The 20,629-nt window shown below is 41.5% G+C and overlaps 1 protein-coding gene across 1 annotated transcript; it reads left to right on the top strand.

Annotated features, from left to right (window-relative positions):
• Positions 1-870: 870 nt before the first annotated feature.
• On the top strand, positions 871-19,934 carry Ero1L (endoplasmic reticulum oxidoreductin-1-like protein). Its single transcript, XM_065236321.1, has 6 exons — positions 871-1,507; positions 17,723-17,974; positions 18,362-18,633; positions 18,695-19,268; positions 19,332-19,483; positions 19,549-19,934. The coding sequence occupies exons 1-6, from the start codon at positions 1,325-1,327 to the stop codon at positions 19,598-19,600; spliced, it is 1,485 nt and encodes a 494-aa protein (XP_065092393.1). The 5' UTR covers positions 871-1,324; the 3' UTR covers positions 19,601-19,934.
• The last annotated feature ends 695 nt before the right edge of the window (positions 19,935-20,629 follow it).

Below are 20,629 nucleotides of genomic sequence, written 5' to 3'. Positions count from 1 at the left end.
TTTACCACCTCTTCTTGCATCTTACAAATAAAAATCATCATTATAGTATCCCATTGTTTCATAATAACGAAAAATAGCATTCTAGCTGTAATGAGCAATTGCAAGCCTGGATCTAATCAACAAGATATCTCAATAATCAATTCCTCGAATGAGGCAATGGATACACCACCCTTATGCAAACGCAGTGCCATCTAGCATAGAGAACAGACTGAAGGTGGAAAATTTCAAAAGCATTATTTCAGATTGCAAAAAGCTCGCACTATTCGATTCCTTTTGATATTTTACACAAAATGACGTGAGCTTTTTGCAATCTAAAATAATGCGACGAAAAAAACTGCTTTTGAATTTTTAAAAAATGCATCAAAGTAAATTGAACCTTAAGCGCCACTAACGGCGACTTCCACACTTTTTGACAACCTTATGTCGCACAATTTACACTAGACACTAAGTGCTGGTAGCGCTAAGTGGTAATTTTGAACAGAAAATTTATCGATACTAGCGCCAAATTGATGATCACGGAAAATCTATATCCTAGTCACGATAACGGGTGTATGAGTTGATTCGTATCTAATCTATTCCGGACAAACTATTTTTATCTAGATAAAGTTACATGTCGGTTTGTCGGTGGTAATCCTGTACAACGGTTTGCTCAAAAAATAATGTTGTTGTTGTATGCAAGATTGTGTTCGATGCGCTTTCAATCCTTTCACAACAGCGCTCTTTCTCTCAGCAACGGCCGATGGCTAAACTACTTTGTGACATTTTAATGTTTTGTTTTGAATTTCTTCTTCTAACTCGGGCTACGTGTGCTCTACCTCATTTACCACCCATCTCACCTCGTGCCGTACCAAATTCTAATGATCTGTGGTTGCTGGGTAATCTCGCGGGGTAGCGATTTTCACAACGCGCGGTGTTCATTTCAGTATGTGTTTCGATGTCGACGTGATTATTTGGAACCTGCAGGATTGGGTCAGCTGAAAAAATAAGCTGCCATTCAACGTCTTGTTTTTCTGCCACCAGAAACGAGTGAAAGTGAATGCGAATAATCGTCGCGATACAGTCATTGTGTAAAGTGTTGACGTGTTAATTTCCCAGTGGATTTCCAAAAGAAAAAAAAAAATAGCTCGGGCGAACAGCTTGTTGGGGATTTAAGGTGCCAGCTCGGGATAAGTGGGCAGTTAAGAAAAGTTATCCAGTCTGATAGCATCTTCTTGCAAAGTGAATTATTTATCATCCCAGTGAATGAAATCAGCGTGAAGAGTTGAATGATAAATTTGTGTTGTACCTAGAGTATAAATAATAACAATCGCAGACTGAGCAACAAATGAATGGAGCGACAATGTCAGTGTCAATGGCATCGAGTCGCAGAGCATCTTCCGGCCATTTATGCCGACTCCAGTGCATAATTGTTAGTTTTGTGGCCCTGCTATGCGTAGTTAACTATTCCAGTGGATCGTTTTACACCCAGGGAGACGACCTTAGCAAAGACAGATTTTGCTTTTGTCAGGTATGTAAACTCGTCATACAATCAGACTAACTGGGAATGTTGCACCACCGCCCACTTTTGATAGAACATCAGCATGAAAAGCATAGGCTCTTATTGTTCAATGGCTGCTCACTCACGTTTGCAATGTTAGCTTATAATTAAATATTGAATTCCCGTTGAATCAGCAAACTTTGAATACGGTACGATGAATGTTTGCGTTCCGTTACGTTCGATAGATGAAATAGTGGCGCATTTTGTTGAAACAGGTTAATGTTCGTAATACTCTAGAGGAAGACAACGGGTATGGATTTGGATCCAGTCGCTGATTGGTGAAGTTTAGGATTTTTTTTATTCTAAATGTGTACAAAATTACTGTCAGAACTGTTTGTATGATTTAATACGGAACATTTTCAACAGTGACTGCAGGAACGAATGAAGAACCTGCGAAGAAGAAAAAAGAAGCTAGATGTCCTTCCTGTCTTGTCTTAGGTAATACTCAGCCTTGTTTTTTAGCTTGATTGGAATCCTACACACTTACAGATTATTTTACAGTAGTCAGTATTTTTTTACCGGGTTTTCGAATTGTTTTTCAGCAATTCGGTAAAAATTCAAATTACCGTTATCTGTAAGGAATCGATTAAATTGATTTTTTTTTATTTTCTTCCATTAAATTGGGTTAAAAGAACTAAGTCTGCACAAGTTTGGAATAAATTTAATCATTATTGAATTTTCCACAGATTTTTAAACTTTTACCGAACTGTTCCGCAATTCAAAAACCCAGTAAAACCTTACTGACTGGATGAGTGTGTAAGTATGGGTATTATGGTGCCAATAAAAATGGTCATTTAGAATTTCAAAATCTGACCATGTGCAAAATGTTTATTGCCTCGAAAAAAAAAGACCTTGTGCAAAATTTGGGCTCACTTGGACATGATTTAAGGATGGCGAAAATCGTCAAATTTTGAGTTTTTTGAAAATCTAAAAATGAACCACATGAAATTTCGGGTTTTGAATTATTTTTTTAATGCCACATGACTTAAAACCACCGACAAACCGACATGAATGAGCATAGCAAAAACAACAAAATTTCTCACCAAAGCACACTACTGACATCTGGCTCCGTATTCGCGGGAAATCCGGAGAAATTCGAGATTAGGGCGTGATTGCTTTTGTAAACAAACACGATTTCTCGCGAATTAAAGCTCAATCTAAAAAACTAACAACACAAACAGGTAGAGGAATGGTTCCTGTATCATTTGGTATAGTTAGTTTTTGTTTTTGTTTTTTTAATGCGTTTATTTTTCCAGGCTCATTTGCCGTAGCTTTGCGGAGCCATATTCATCGTTTGGGTTACAAAATTAATTAAAACTAACTTTAGTAGAGCGGGGGCGATTACTCGCGGCTATCTCGAGGTTAGGGGTAACAAATTGTAACAAACGGATTGAACACAAGGTTTGAAGAGCAATGTGCTCTTGATCGCGAACTAAGCGGCACTCTGATGAAAAAGACAAACATGGGGGTACACCGATGGGCAGCTAACAACTTGGGAGGATAACTCAGATCTAGCAACACAATGGAGGGTGCGTGACCAAAGCACGCGGTCGATATCGTGATATCCACTACCACAAGCGCACAAATTGCTGCCTGCGAGCCTGATTCGGAAGAAATGCGAGTCTAACGAGTAGTGATTGGACATGAGCTTTGATATGACACGTATAAAGTCACGGCTCATGTCCAATCCTTTGAACCATGGCTTGTTCGATACCTGTGGGAGAATAGAATGTAACCATCTTCCCAAATCACTCTCATTCTATTTTTGTTGCCAATTGGTGAGGACGTGCTGACGGGTAATTGAAAAAAATTCCGCAAAGCCGATTTGTCGATCAAAAATATCGCCTTCCATAGCGCCCACCTTAGCTAGCGAGTCCGCTTTCTCATTACCCGGAATTGAGCAATGAGATGGGACCCCCCCCCCCCCCCCATGGGTGATAATATAGGAGCAGTTAGATAAAGTACTCAATTTAGCTCGGATTTCGGTCAGGAAATACGAGGAGTGCTTCATCGGCCTCATTGATCGAATAGCCTCCAACGAGCTAAGGCTATCTGTAAAAATATAATAATGATCAGACGGTAGTGAGGCAATTTGCTCTACTGCATAGAACATGGCTGCTAGTTCCGCAACGTATACGGAACAGGGTTTTTGCAGTTTATATGAGGCGCTATGAAATTCGTTGAATACTCCAAATCCAGTGGAAGCGTTTATAGTTGACCCATCTGTGAAAAAACTCTTATTGTTACTGACATGGTGGTACTTGTTTGCAAAAATTAAGGAAACAACCATCGACCGATGGTGATCTGGTATTCCACGGATTTCTTGTAACATGGTCAGATCAAAATTTAAAGAGGAACTATAAAAGTCTTGGACGCAAGCACGATTCGAATTGTACGAAGAAGGGCCAATCTCCAGCGTCATGTATTCGTAATAGAGACTCATGAATCTTGTTTGAGGATTTCTGCCGAGCAGCTTCTCAAAGTTTTCTATTACCAATGGGTTCATTACTTCACAACGGATATGAAACCGGAAGGACAGTTCCGCGAAACGATCTGTCAGTGGGAGAACACCCGCGAGTACTTCGAGGCTTATCGTATGCTTCGAGTGCATACAGCCAAGCGCGATTCGGAGGCAACGGTATTGAACCCGTTGCAGCTTCAGGATGTGTGTTTTTGCCGCGGATTGAAAGCAGAAGCTACCGTACTCTAGAACCGACAGGATGGTTGTTCGATACAACCTGATCAGATCTTCCGGGGGTGCTCCCCACCAAGTTCCGGTAATTGTGCGAAAAAAATTGATTCTTTGTTGGTATTTTTGTTTCACATACGAAATATGTTTTCCCCACGTGCTTTTGGAATCGAACCAGACACCTAAATACTTGAAAGATATACTTTGAGTGATTGTTCTACCCTTTAGTTGAAGCTGTAACTGTGCAGGATGATGCTTCCTATAAAAAACAACCACCTCAGTTTTCTCCGGAGAGAATTCGATACCCCATAATTCCTTCAATGCCCAAATAGACAAATTGTCTAAGGTATCTTGCAATGGTCCTTGCAGGTTCGGTGCACTTGGCCCTATAACAGACACAACGCCATCATTTGCAAGCTGCTTTAGCGAGCAATTTTCATAAGGACAACCATCAATGTCTTTTACATAAAAATTATAAAGAAGGGGGCTTAAACATGAGCCCTGGGGAGAGCCATGTAACTACACACTTAGAAATACCTAATTTTACACGTGACGGAATCCATCTTTGACATAAAGGATGAGACGTAAACAAACATGTCATGTAAAATTAAGTGCTCCGAGACTGAAAAGTTTGGTACTCGACGAAAAGTACGTTTGATTGAGCTGAGTTTTGCGTCTATTGCGACTCAATTTTATGTCAAAAATGACGCTCGTATATGTCAGTCTCAGAACACTTAAATTTACATGAATTTTTTTAAGTGTGTAATTCATGAAGTTGTCGAGTTTCCATGAGAGAAGCTCATATATTTCTCAGACAAGAAGTTGCTCAAATAGTTGTTCATAATTGGTGAAAGCCCACTATTGTGGAGTTTATCCGAAAGGACGTCGATACAAACAGAATCAAAGCCCTCTTAATGTCTGTCGTGACCGGACCGAGGTTTCCAGCCTCGGTCACGGCTACACGAATCTCGGCTGATCTGCTTCCTTCTACTGCTGCTGGTATTTCTGCTGCTGCTGCTGTTCCTGTTGTTGCTGTTTCTGATGCTGCTGCTGTACATCCGTTGCTTTCAACAATCGTCACAAGAATGCTTCAACAGCTAGCCCGTATTTATACCCTACTTAATTTCCCCTTCTTTACCCAGTGCTACTAGCTGTGTCGGGATTTCCCCTCATGAAGTAATGGGATTTTGTTCTCATGCTCTCTTTTCTACTATCACCTCTGCCATGTTCCATGCTATATAGATTCTGCTCATATAGAATGTTTAATTACTTGATTTAATTGTCAAATTGTTTTACCTTCAAATAAAGTTTTCATTTATCATTATTATTCCACATCAACTCTATCTACCACAATGTCCAAGAGAACTGAACCCATTTTCTGTTTTTTGCCAGTTGAATTTCAGTTGATTTTTCCCTGTCCAAGGATGAGGGGCTTGATGATGATTTGTCAAGTGTCGCTATGATTTTTTTTTTTTGCAATTTGATAAAATTGTAGTTTTTCTCCAGTTCATTGATTTGAAAGGTTCATGCGAGTTAATTTCACGGAGCCGTTTTTTTTTTTTCCTCTGTTCGGGACCTAACACTACTGCGACCAGTAAATTACACCGTAAGTTGTAGTTTTATCATAATTTTAATATTAGCATAAAATAAAATAGTTATTTTAAATTATCTTTTGTAATGCTAAGGTAAATAGTTTGCTTTGAGTGTAAAGTTAATTTATAAGAAAGTTCTAACAGTTTTTTTTTTGCACTTCGAAACTTGACGGGTCATACCTCTAACATAGTAGCAATGACAGTGTCGCATGTCCTAACAACAACTGCCTGCTACTAGTGTTCGAGGGGCCGACAGGGCTGAATACGGGTCAATACTAACAAAACTCTAACACTAACATGACCCCGAAACTAACGTTCATCCATTGCACTAATAGTTATAATGTAGTTGTACTTTCCTAATAACCCATCTATCACAGACAAACAGACATAACACTCGGTTGGACAGGTTGTTCATCGAATACGCATTTGACGGTCAATTCGGGTGTTTTTGGTTGGTGGTGCCACCTGTGGCGCGCACGGTCGGTTCCCTTGCGTTTGACGACTGCACACTAGCGCCATCTGTTCAGCGTACTATCCATCACATGATACTGAACAGATGGCGGTAGTGTTTTAGTGACTATGTTTTGTGGACAGAAATATTAAATGTGTTATTTCTGTTTGTCTGTGCATCTATGTTTCTTTTTCGTTGTGTGTGTGTGTGTAAATGTAACCAATACTAATACCTTTCTCTCTGTTCTTTTATTCGTTTTCTATATCCCTTCACCATCACCCCATATCCCATCATTTTGACGAGAGATGAGTTACTTGCATGGTGCATGCCCAAGTCGTTCTACAGGATAATATGCTGAGCGTGGTTCTATCACAAATCGATAGAACTGAGGAATAATAAGGTAAATTCTACACAGTATTTTAAAGGAGCCAACTCTAAGCAGGTAATAATAGCAATTAATAATCAAACAACCATAAAAAGGTAAGAATGAATTTATTTATTTTAAATATAGTAATGACCCGATTTTGTCAGCCCCTCCGCGCTTCAGATTTTTTTTCTTTCAATAATTTCACATACTCATAAATCTAAATTTTTCTCATTCGTCATTCGTTAAGAGGGATATTTAAAGTATACTTTGGTGCAATAGGTTCAAGAAGATTACTGAAAAAGGGCATGGGTTTTGTAGAACATTGGAAAACATTTTCAAAAAAGGGGGTTGACAAAATCGGGACATTACTGTATTCCATTTACATTTACATTATTTATCACATATTTCCGGAGAGCTTCGAGGTTGGAGCGTAGTTGCTTTTGTAGATGGGCACGTCATTTGTCGGTTTCTCGCGGATTGGGGCTCAGTCTGGAAAAACTAATAACACAAACAGGTAGAATAATAGTTCCTCTATGATTTGTTATAGTTTGTTTGCAGGATTGTTCTTTTGTTCGCGGGAGGCCGACGATTGACGTGTTTGTTTGCAGGGGCGATTGCGCCCAGATCTCGGGGATCTCCGGATTTATGGTCGTAATCTAGTACACACAGTTGATCACAATACGAGCCTAAAAGCTGCAGTGACCTAGTGAGCACCATAGCTCGAGTCGTCTGAAAGTATTGTGTATCGCATAGAGAGCCCAACCGAGATTCTAGCCTATTAAGACTGCAGTTGGTCAACTCTCGAAAAAAAAAAAAAAAAAAAGTTGATCTTCAGTTGATTTTTAAGCAAGTTGAACTTGATTCTATCCATTCCTGGAGCTGAGTTGTTACATGAGAGGAGAGCAAGTGAGAATTCCACCATCGAAAACGGGGAATCTATTTCGTTACTACCCGACGAACCATCACGAACGTTGGTTTGAACCGACACCGAATCCGGGCAAACTTTCCGCGCGAAGCTGAATATCCAACTGTCTGAGTACTCCTTGTCTTCGTTAACCGGTGATGACGCGTTTCGCATTCTCCTTCCGACATTCCAGAGTGTTCTCATGGAAGTCTCTCGCGACAAACCATCGACGAACCGACGCCAGTAACCGCGTTTTTTTTTGCTGTAGTCAAGCTCTTAAAGGTTTTCTCACGCCACTGACAAGGCCTATACCAACAGCAGCGTTTGACAGTAGGCAGCATGTCCCGGGCTCAAATCGTTTATTTTGCTGCGCTGGGCCCGCTGTCACGGTATAACATGTTGCCTACGCGCCTGCCACTGGGCTGGGTTTTCTCGAGGTCGGTGTACCGCTCGAAATCCTCGACCTTACCGTGTTTGCGGAAGCGTTTAAAAGCGCCGGACTTCTCACTGTTCGTGTCGGTGCAATCCATATCCCACCACGGAGTGGGAGGTCATTTGCGAACGGAAACACCCGGAACACGTTTCGTCTGTGCTCGCAGCGCACAATCGATGATGAGACGCGCGAGAAAGGAGTACTCGTCCAGTGGAGGAAGTTTTTCAACCGATTGACTGGCATCAAGAACCGCGGTCGCGAATTTTCGCCAGTCAATGTTTTTTGTAAGATCGTACGCGATGTCAACCGAGCGAGTAGAAGATAAACCATTGGTAATAGAAACTTTGATTGGCAAATTATCACTACCGTAGGGATCTTGGATTACTTTCCACGAGCAATCCAACGATAATGAACTCGAACAAAGTGAGAGGTCTGATCTGCTTACTTTTGCTGGAGGTTTGGCTACTCGTGTTGCTTCCCCGGTGTTCAGAATTGTCATTTTGAAGAAGTCACACATGTCGTATATCAAGGTTGGGCGGTTGTCGTCGTACAGTTCCCCCCAGCCTGTACCGTGAGAGTTAAAATCTCCCAAGATCAACCGTGGCTCCGGCATAGCCGTGTAGATATCCGAGAAACTTTGACGAGAAATCGCAGTTCTCGGTGGAAGATATACTGAGGCAATACTGAGGCATTTACCTCGAATGTCACCGAAGGCAGATCGATTCTGCAGAAGGAATGGAGCTTGTTGATCCCCAGAAGCACCCCTCCATACGAATCTGCGCGGTCAAGGCGAATAATGTTGAAATCATGGAAAGCAAGATCGTTGTCTGAAGAGAGCCATGTTTCACAAAGGGCAAATGCATCAGAAAGTGAGTTGGTAACTAAAAATTTAAATGTGTCAAGTTTTGGCATAAGACTTCTACAGTTCCACTGAAGAACAGAGATCATATCCCCGACCTCATTCGGAGAATTATCCATCAAAGGATATGATCGATGCAAGGAAGGACCACCTAGAAGCTAGTTGCTTCAAAAGAGTTTTCACCATTGACAGCACTAAATTAATAATGCTCCTCGTTGAGTCAGAGATATTGAATATACTAAAGAAGCTATCCACACACCAAAAAATTCTGAATTTTACAGGCGATGTAAACATCCATGCATGCAAACATTCATACATGTAAACTTCCTTTTCACGTAAACAAGCAGCTTGCAAGAAATGTTGCAAACAAAACTGGACAGTTGCATACAATATATGAAATATTGCATGACATGTCTCATAAATTTACAAGATCTATAACCTAAACTTGTATGATATATGACGCTTCATTTATGTGCATCATAGTAACGGAAATTTACACTACTTTTTTTTTTGCTGTGCACAATACCAGAAAACGCGAACATGATTTTCTGGCCGAAAAACTGAGACATCTGGGGTTTTAGATGATCCTGGAAGTGACAGAAAGTTCTTGTCATAATTATAAGGTTTAAAATCCGGTGGAATGGGTTTCAGTGCATTTCCGTTACCTCTTGATTTTTCCAAGGTGGAAGGGTGGTCCGTACGAGTGGCCTTACGAGGCTTTTCGGAGGAGTGTTTTTTTGCTCGTTTTCTCGTATTGCCTTTAAAGACAAACGGACTACCTTCACCGCCCAAGCAGCACACTTCGAAATAAGCTGCTGCAACTTGATTGTGACTGGGATAAGTGGCACACAAGTAACCACAATTGTTCAGTGACATGTGTGCTGCTAGGGCGACCGCTGAGTCAGAGTCTAGATCATCAACTGGCAAAATGGAGAACGTGTTACCATAGAGGTCCCGAAATAATGTGCTCAACTTTTTGGCTCTGCTCTGGTACTCTCTTCGGTCCCAAGTTAATCGATTAACCCCTCGAAACATAGGAAAAACCAATAACCCCTCATTTTATCTGTCAAACTTTCATAGCGAATCAAAACAAACATTGCGTAGTACTAGAATTTCGACTAGAATAGGATACGTTAACCGTTTGCTTGGGATTGGGACCAATAGGCTAGTCAAGTAGTGAGCCAATTTAAAATCGTTAGTTTCGTATTGATTGTTGGTGTTACTGCTTTTTGGTGTGGTCTGAGAAGATGAAGCGGTATTCTTAAAGAGTTCTGCTATTGTTCTCTTGGAGCGAGCATGCGGAGACCGCTTAATTTTGTCTCCCTGCTGTTTATACCTCGGGCAGTCAATCAGGGTATGCAGACTGTTCTTGCAGTACACGCGTTTTGGAGGAGCACCGCAAGGGCCCTTTTGATGCTGCTCGCCAGACTGATCGCAGCGTGGTTTGTTCGAGCAGTAGTCCGATGTGTGACCAAGTTGTTTACATTTCGAGCAGTTAATTACCCGAGGTACAAACAGTCGTACAGGCAGCCGAACCTTGCCAATAGCGACGTAGTGAGGTACCGCTGAACCCGAAAAGGTCACACGAAACGAGTTTGACAAGGAAAACGATTTTTTTGAGCCTACGACGGATACTGACTGCATTTGGGTCGATAACCTTGTAGCTGGTATGCCTCGGTCACCTCGGTAGGCAATTTCACGTGCTTTCGTTGTTGCTATCAATGGGATGATGTGATGATGCGATGATGATGAGTTAAAGCTGGACCGTAATCAAAGCGCTCGGCGTATGATTAACGGCTTCCTCACTCGAGCACTAGTTGTCTTAACACTATGCCAACTAACTTTGGTGAGAAAAAACCCTCGCGTGGGGAAAAATTCAAATACGAGTGTCGTACAACGAGACCGATGCGACTTGACCGGCTCAGCGTGCAAGATGGAATGGTATAGTTTATATATATATTTTTTTTGACTTTAAATGATCTTTATTTCTTGTGTTTGTGTGGTTTACATGTATGAATTTTTCAAGTGACACAGATGCGTCTTTTCAACTTTAGTACATTTGAGATTTTAATTATTATTTACAGTTTCTAGTCCTATCAGGCCTATTTTAAAGTATGACCACCTTGGTGGGATTGGTTTGATTTGAATTGGAAAAAGGAGTCTACTTATAACTACTATTTACAACTACAACTAACCTACAACTACTATATACACCTAGCCTACTATATACAAATTGCTTATCAAAGCATGTTCTGATAAATTACATTTGTGTGCAAATTTAGTCTTAATTTCGTTAATTTTGGAATCTATTTTGGCAATGCCTGCCTCTTCATGTAAATTTGTTATTCTAGTGCCGAAAGGACGATCAAGAACCATCCTCAGCACTCTATTCTGATATCCTGATATCCAGATTCTGGACAACACACCCGAAACTTTCATTTCGGAGTGAGTCCATTCTGGAAGCAATCTGTCTGTTCAGATCAGCCATTTCACGTTTTTTGCCCAGATCTCCAGTCCTCTGAAACTGGCGTCTACGAACATTTCTCAGGCGAATCAAAAGTTGGGTGTGGTAATCAATGGCAATAAACTTACCCCTCACAGGAACTCGTCGGATGCACGCCTCGTCAGCCACGGTTATGACTTGGTGGAGTCCCTCCAACGCTCGGTCGATGTCCTCCACGGTGTCAAGCGGCGGGTTGTCGATGATGTGCCTGTCTACCACGCGTCCAAACTGGGCCCAGTTTACGCGATGGTAGTCCTTGCGCAGGCTTGAAGCAGGAGCCACGTTGCAGCCCAGTTCAGCCACCACCGGTTGGTGGTCGGAGCTGAGTTCGTTCAAGGCTAACGGCTTGGACAAGCCGATATTTGTCAGGAACAGGTCTAGCGTCAATGGGTTGCCCGCCGGTGAGATGAATGTTGGTTCATCCGAAAACCAAACGGAGTACAGCCCATGCTGTGAGTGGTCGAACAGGAGACGACCATTCTGGTTCTGCTGGTAGTTCCGCCAGGCCTCATGGCGAGCATTCAGATCTCCTCCAACTACGAAACGGGAACCGGTACGGGTGATGGTGGACAGGTCCTTCTTAAATTTAGTCGCTAGTCCACTGCTGGCGGTACACTGTCGAGGGCAGTAGACGGCGATGAACTGGACGTATCCAGTCGACGACTCCACCTCCACACCAAGGGCCTCGATGATAGAGGTGCGGATATGGGACAGAGTGTGGTATTTTATTCCTTTCTTGACGACGACCGCAACACCACCCCCCCTGGAGCTGGTGCGATCAAGCCGGATAATGTTGTGGTCAGGCAACCAGAAGCTGTCGCCGGACTTTAGATGGATCTCAATTAGAAGGCCCACGTCGCTCAATCTTTTTTGCTCTTACAGAGCAAGCATTCCAGGTGACGATAGTTAGCGGTTTAGACGCCATACTGGATGATGAACTTACCGAGCACTTGGATCTGTTCGGGCTTATTGCGGCACTTACGATGGGCACTGGACATGTTGACGAAAATTTCCATCAGTTCATCTGCTGAGAACAGATCGGGGTTGTTGTTTTGCGCTGTTGGTTGTCTCCAGAATCCAGGCTGGATGGAGAGCTTTGGCCAGCAGAATCACCGGAAGTTGCTTGAGTGGGATGCACCCGCGAATTCGCTTGCCTTTGCTGAGGAGCACGAAGAGGCGGGAAATCCTCCGTCCGAAATGCCGGGACTTTGTCCTTCTTGCGTCTTGGTTGGTTGTTAGTTGCCACCTGTTTTCGGATGCGTTTGAAGTCCTCGCGTTTGGAGCACTGTCTGTCGGAGCCTTGATGTGCACCACCACAGCTGGCGCATTATAACGCCACGGCTCCATCCACAGGGCAGTTAGAAGTGGCGTGTTCTTGAGCGTAGTTGCTGCAGCGTGGCTTGATGTTGCAGTTGCGGGTACCGTGTTCAAAATTGAGGCACCACTGGCGCTGCGTTACGTCACGATGGCCGCCACGGTATGGCTCCCATCGTACGGTGATGGAGAAGATCGATCGGATGGCTTGCAGCGCATTGAGCGTCACCGTCCCTTTCTGGAAGTGCACCAGAAAAAGACAATCCGGGTACGTCTTCACGTTTTCGTCTCTCCTCGTCATCCGAAAGACAGCGATTGGGGCCAGCTTGTACCGGTCCTTGAGTTCTTCTTCGATCGCCTTGGGATCAACATCCGGTAGACCCCTGATGACTACCTTGAAGGGCTTTTCACCGGGGATGTCGTGCGTGAAGTATTCCGCATTGGAATCCTTCAGGAATTTGACGGCGATTTCATATTCCGCTTTCGTCCGGAGCATCACCTTAGTGCCGATCCTGCTGATCTTGTACTCAGTTGCGATGCCCAGCGATGCGAAATCGTCAATGAGCGTCTTGAGTGGCACTACCTTCACCACCAGTGGAGGAAGCTTGACTTTCGCCACACTCGGGCCGGCAGAATCACCGATGTCGCTGGCGTTCGTCGCGGTAACATCGTCGTGTCCGCTCGTACCATCGGACTGTCCTTGGTTCTTCTTCCTCTTTTTTGTCCGCTTCACCGGGACTGGGTTGTTATTCCCAACATCGGTGGGAAGAGTAGCGTACCTATTTGAGATAGGTACCGAGCTACCCTCACCGCTGTTCTTCTTCTCGGCTTGATCACGAAGTCTGCTCCGGGAGCGCTTTCTTCCCATCACGCGATGCGACCGACACTACTGACGACGCGACGTGCAGTATATCTGCGAACGTTTGTAACAAACTATAGGTTTATCGAAAAACTCAACAGAGCGAGCAAAGACCGAACTGTACTACTTGACGTTCAAGCAGAGAATGTATATCTGTTTCTGGTATAGTTTATTCGCGAGATTGTTCTTTTATTCGCGATAAATCGGTGTTTGACGTGTTTGTTTACAAAAGCAAGTGCGCCCAAATGTCAAAGTTCTCCGCAAATATTTAGCTAAGCCATGAACCCGCATGCAAAAGTTATGAATTGGTTCGTGACTGATCTATCCTGGACAAATTATTTTTATCTAGATAAAAAAATCCTATGGTTTTGACAGTTCGATCACTGCACATTTAAATCGGCCGTTTGCGATTTTCGGGCATAAGTCAAAATTAAGTGCCATGCCGGTTTGTCGGTGGTTCAGAGGCGCCCCGTTACTAAAAGTCCAACCTGTTCTATAAGTTACATGTTTAACAAAAATGTGGTAAAAGTAAAGAAAATTAGAATAACATCATGACAGCCATTTGACAGGCCTTCTGCTCGATTGGAAAGAGGTTTCCCTAGACTTTTATCACAATGTGTAATAAGTGAAAACGCGTTTATTTGTTCAGTTTGGTATGAAATGCGCAATATATAAACCAAAAACTGTCATAAGTCCGCAATTTCAAAGGTTATGGTCACAAACGTTTATCAAAGCGGCATTCAGAAACAGCCTGCTTTCAATTCTCGTAAAACGTATGGTCCACATGACCTTTCCAGACACTCGTATAGTGTACCTATAGTTGTGGTATGGGGGTTTTGTCGGAATAATGGTGGAAAGCCGAATAAGGTTATTTTTCATCGATAGCTTCCCTACAATAAAGCAGATTTGCATTTTTAAAATTTAAAATTAGCCCAAAGATGACGGAAAACAATTTATTTTCCTTAAGATTTTTACTCCTTTGCACCTATAGTTGCAGTCAGGGGTTGAAACGGTTGACGTTTTTACACAACATAAACGGTAGAACAACATTCAAGTAAAAAGAATATCATTGACTATCAATACAGATTGAAACCTATAGTTTGAAGTATACAAATTGTACGGTAGCGGCGCCGGTGGTGTAGTGGTAAGCGTGATTACCTCTCACCCCAGCAGGCCTGAGTTCAATCTCAGTCGGCACCGCCGGGATGTTCTGAGGCATAACATATCTGATCAAGGGAAGTAAAGCCGTTGGTCCCCGGTTCATGAGTTGATGGGTCGATAGATAGGGTCCAGGTTTGGGAGCTGCCTTCCTGGCATCGGTAGCGTTAGGGTTGATGCATATATTATGTCACGCTCTAAGGGGGGAGGAGGAGTCTAAGATTTTGTGACAAGCAATGCATTAGGTATAAGAAAAACGTCACGATAAGGGAGGGGAGGGGGTTAAATTTTTCCTCGATTTAGCGTGACATAATTAATGCATGGGCCCTTAGTGCTCATCACGGAAAACAAGATCGACGGAAAACAAACAAAGGAAAAAAATTGTACGTGCATCATTTATTCAATTATTCAATTAGTAAATATATTGTTTTAGTTCCTCCACTGCTGGTTCACCCACCCTACACACTCAGAAATTATCGCCGACTTCGGTAATTTTTACCGAAATCTAATCAGCTGAACTGTTCGGTAAAATTTATGCAATATAATTCAATTGCTTTTCAGCTACTTTCAAACAAAATGTCCACTAAAATTACTAGATTTCATCATTAATTTAAACAAAGTTGAACATGTTTTGAAATTATTTTCAAATTCAATAGCCTTTAAAATGAAGGTCAAAGTTTTACCGAACGTTTAGCCACAGACAAACAGACATAACACATTGAATATTTTTTCAATATAAAACACTACCGCTATCTGTTGAGTATACTGTGATGGATAGTACGCTGAACAGATGGCGGTAGTGTGTAAACGTCAAACACAAGAGTTATTGACTATGCACGCCACAAATAGTAGTGCTACCAACTAAAAACATTTAAATTGGCCGTTAAATGCGTATTCGTGTTATGTCTGTTTGTCTGTGATTTAGCTGTTCTGATTTCGGTAAAAAATTTCGTTTTCGTTTCGTTTCGAACCAGCGACAGTAGTTGCTGGTTTTCCTGCGCTGTTTGCTTACTCGGCTTATTGCATAGGGCTGAATGGAAACGAAAACTTCTGGCAAACGCTGCCCATAGGTTCCCCGTAAGCAAGCGAACTTATATATGAAAACGATCTCCCTCTCTTCTCTTTTGGCTGCAGAATAGCAGATTAATGAGTATACCTTTAGGCGAATTGCGAGGGGTTTCTACCAACCTTGTAAGGTGATCGGTTATCAAAAGTATTGAAATAATTAGTGAATTTTCAATTACTCAGTAATTTCAATTGTAATTGTTCAGTGTATAGGCTGTGTCAACCGCTAATTTGGCTTATCTATGGCTAGCCCCCTAGGCTATACACTAGACTGATGCAAAATTTGACTTTTTCGCTCCACAGTGCTTAAATGGTTTCAAATCGGGTCCTGATTAGCCTCCCAAAGTTACAACTCATTTGGTTAGAAACAGACTTCGCACAAGCCATTTGAAGTTTACTTGTAAATTACTATGGGAAATCTCAACTTTTTGTTCATTGCCTTCTAGTCTTTTTCCATATTGAGCTGCGAAACAGTTCGATAGCCATTCTTATAGAAAATCAGCTACAACTTTGTTGAAGATCGTTTCTATGTAAAACGAGACAGGAAACAGTTATTAATTATTTAAGAGATTGGTAAACTTATGACATGATCAAGCAGCTGCTCTGTAGGCAACACTGTATTTTGCAGTGTGACATAGTAGCCATGATTTTGTGTCCTATTCAACGCCCCAGAAACACCAATGTTGCCTGCTGAGCAGTTGATTGAGCATGATCATAAGACATCAGTGCATTGAACCATTGATAACTTTCGATCTTTGCATTTAATCAAAAAGTGGTCTAGAGCATAGTTGTAGCTGGGAACATTTTTTACAAGTACAGCTGAAAGTTTTTGAAGCAGACCGATATGGTGAATTATTAGATAGACATGAACAAAAATCTTGGTTTTACCATAGTAATTCCCATACAAACTTCAAATGGTTTGTGCCATCTCAGTTTCTCACCAAATGGGTTAGTCAGGATCCGATTTGGAATCGTTTAAGTATTGCGGAGCGAAAATTGCAAATTTTGCATCACTCTACTATACACCTAGTGTCCTTCCCGTTGCACTCGTCAGCTCGTGCGATACTCTAGATACACATGGGTGGTCGTATCCGGGTCCTCCTCTGGGTAGACTCGTGTTCGTCCAGGTTCTGGTACATTAACTTATCTCTATGGGAAGGACCATTAATTATGTCACGCAAATTGGGCCAATTTTTTACAACACCACCCCCCCCCCCCCACCCTCTCTCATTTGTCACATTTTTTGTATGACTCGTCACAGGTTTTAGTCGATAAAATCAATCCAAAAGGATAGAATTTGAGCCAAAAACGACTCACTCATTGATTTTAGATCTTATTGTTCAGTCGATGAGAACGTTTTTCTTATGCTTTCAGTTTCTCGCCTGTTTCGTTCTACTGCTGCTGTCAGTTCCGAGTCTAATAGCAGTTATCTGCTTGGTAGAATCAATACTCGTTCAGCTATCTTTTAGCATATATGCAGCTATCTAATAGCATACGATAATAGTTTAAACTAATACTATCTGATACTGGCAGCAAAACTTTCTGATCGTAAAGTAGAGTTCATCCCGCAGAGTTTGCTCAGGCCAGCAAAGGATAATGATTGATATTTTTCAAAGTTCTATATGATATTCTATTGTAAAATGCAGCGCTATATTACATTCAAAATGTGTGCATTATTTTAAAATCTTGAACAATTTATCAGGTTTTAAAATTCTGTTGGCATTCAAATTTTATAAAATCCTTTTTGTTTTAAATTTTGTTAGGTAAACCGGTTTAAATGTCTTATTTTGACAAATATACGGAGATTCAAATAATTTTCCAATAAAATTGATAGCAGCATTTAAATATACTTATAACAAATGTTCAGCTGTTGGCTGCAAACATAATTTAAACCCCATCAATGAGCTTGTTTATAGCGTTTCCAACGTCGAAATCACAATTAACATTACACTGTAAAATAATCAAATTCACTGCTATAAATCTCTTTCCAGCTGCAGGGAACGATTGACGATTGCAGTTGCAACGTGGACACAGTGGATTTTTACAATAACGTCAAGATTTTTCCGCGGTTGCGTAGTCTTCTAGTCAAGGATTTTTTCCGTTACTATAAGGTGAATCTCATGAAGGAATGTCCATTCTGGGTCGACGACAGCAAGTGTGCTATGCGATTCTGTCACGTAGAGCAATGCGAAGAGAAAGACATCCCACCGGGGCTGAAAGGAGATATGTCTTCCTACCATAAGGTGAGTAGTAGCGTGGTGAGGACTACATCAGACGTGCGTTTGATTGCTTTATTCTGCGATAAGGCAGCTTGCAAATGCTGATTGTTCGATATATCCATCGTCTAGCAGCAATAAAGTGTTTCATTTATAGCATTTCAACGCTTGTTAGTACGTTGTTTTGCTAGACGTTCCCAAAATAAAATTCCAATTTTTGATTATCTATTGTACCTACATATCCATCCACGTAAATTCTGAATGTGATTTAACACAGCCCGCGTGTACCACTGGCTTATCTATTTGTCATCATAATGCATGTAACCTGAAGTGGGAAAACCTGTTGGCGATACTTACTGGCAAAGTGGTCACATGCCGGTTATCACGTAAACAATCATATGTTTTTTTTTGCAGTACCTAAAGGAAGTACAAACTCTGACGAATTGCAACGAAGATTTGGATAAAGAGCTTGGTTTCTTAAATACCAGTATTAGTGATAAGGCTCATCAAGAGTTCCAAAAATGGGCGGACTATGACGAAGCTCAGGACAATTTTTGCATATCGGATGACCACGAACCTGGTGCGGAGTATGTGGACTTACTATTGAATCCGGAAAGGTACACCGGATACCGAGGGGAGTCGGCGAGAAGAATTTGGAGTAGCATTTATTTGGAGAACTGCTTTCAGTGAGTGTTGTGTATTTTTGAAGGTAATCCTTTTCTTCACCATCGTAACTCCTCTTTTTAGGTCCCATTCTGTTCGTCGTAAGAATCCGTATGCTGCCATGATTCCATACCACGATATGACCCAGAACGAAGTATGCCTCGAGCACCGTGTATTTTATCGAATGATCTCCGGGCTCCATTCCAGTATAAACATCCACTTGAGTGCCAACTACCTTCTATCGGAGAAAACCTCTTTGGGATTCGTTTCTCCAACGGGAGTGTGGGGCACAAACATGGGAGAGTTCGAGCGAAGATTCAGCCCTCAGACCACCGACAACGAAGGCCAGCACTGGCTGAGGAATTTGTACTTTGCGTATCTCGTTGAACTGCGGGCTTTAGCCAAAGCTGCACCATATTTACGCAATGAAGAATATTTCACTGGACGTGAGAAAGAGGATCGCGAAGTAAGAGTTGCGGTAAAAGATCTGCTTAACGTGATTGAAGGCTTCCCATCACATTTCAACGAATCGGTTATGTTTAGTGGAGGAACTTCGTCGGTCAAAGTTAAAAATGAATTTCGCGAGAAATTTATGAACATCTCGAAAATTATGGACTGTGTTGGCTGTGATAAATGTCGGCTATGGGGAAAACTACAGGTCAGTTTGTAGTATTATTGACTGGTTATTGTTTTGATGACTTAAGAAATTATTTGACTATAGGTTCAAGGAATGGGAACAGCACTGAAAATATTGTTCTCTGGCAAATTTGACAGCGATGTTGAATCGGGTTTCGAAACTAAACTAAGGCCAAGCCATCCCCAGTTTAAGCTCAAACGAGCTGAAATAGTAGCGTTATTTAACGCATTTGGAAGGTAATTGAATGATATTGCATTGCATTTTGATCTCATAACAAACAAACAATTCACTATATGTTTAGACTTTCGACAAGCATACATGAGCTGGAAGAATTCAGGCGGCAAATGCGGTGAGCAATTTTGTAATATGTGTAGCTAAATCAACCAATTACCAGACTGGCAGTGAACCGATAACAGTGATACAGGTGCTTACACGGTACGCTAAAGTTAAAATATACCGGGTGTCAATTGCAATGTACGGCAGTCCATCAACGCTCTAGAAAATGGATAAAAAAAAAACCTATTTAAATTCTACACAAACTATCCTAAGCTCTGTGTTGTAGGTTTAGGATGCGGATCCTAACTTAAACATTCAAGTAATTGATGTGTGTACAAGTTGTTATTAGTGAGAAAGAATGCATGTATGTAATTTATACAGAAGAGAGATATTAATGGTTTTGTAAATAAAATTGTTCCTTTTTAGAAAAAAATTGAACTTCAGTTATTTTATGTCACTCTCCATCTGCTGGTCCCGATGAAAGCAAAACTCATATCAGAGTTGTTAAATCTCATTAATTCGTAACGAAATTGTCTTTATATTTGCAGAGTAGGTCAACGATATTAACACTTCAGACAGTTGAGCTGTTTCGTATTTATTTTGCTGGTTTAAAAATTTATTATAGATCACCAGACGAACCAGAAAGTCGCTAAAGCTGGAAGGGTACAATAAGCGAATCCCGCAAAAATGGTGTTTACCTCGAAGTCGGCCAGTACAAGACTATAAAGTCAAGACCAACAATTGAAAAGGCCTCAACTCAATTTTGTAAACAAACCTTGTGAGGCCATTTTATCGCGAACCGAAGGCCGCTAACGCAAACCAACAAAATTAACAGGTAGGGGCATTTCCAGCATCCATACGATTGTGTTTTAGGTTTGCGAATATAGGTTCCAGTTCGCGAGAAAATTGCCTTACAAGGTTTGTTTACAAAATGGGTTGAGGCCGTTTCAATTGTTGGTCTTGAAGTATGCATATTATTTAAAGGAAAATGGAACTACCCAGAAAATGAGTAAAATTTTACCAATCAATTAGGCATTGTTGCTACATAAATGAGTTGCAGTTATTTTCCCAGGAGTAGCTTCATCGCCGTACACCGAAATAATTCA

This window comes from Ochlerotatus camptorhynchus, unplaced genomic scaffold (genome assembly GCF_037179485.1).
Source record: "Ochlerotatus camptorhynchus isolate MF236.1 unplaced genomic scaffold, CSIRO-AGI_Acam_v1.1 ptg000546l, whole genome shotgun sequence".
In the NCBI taxonomy this organism is placed as follows: Eukaryota; Metazoa; Arthropoda; class Insecta; order Diptera; family Culicidae; genus Ochlerotatus; species Ochlerotatus camptorhynchus.
The sequence above is the reverse complement of the archived record's forward strand: the minus strand, read 5'-3'. Positions and strand labels throughout refer to the sequence as shown.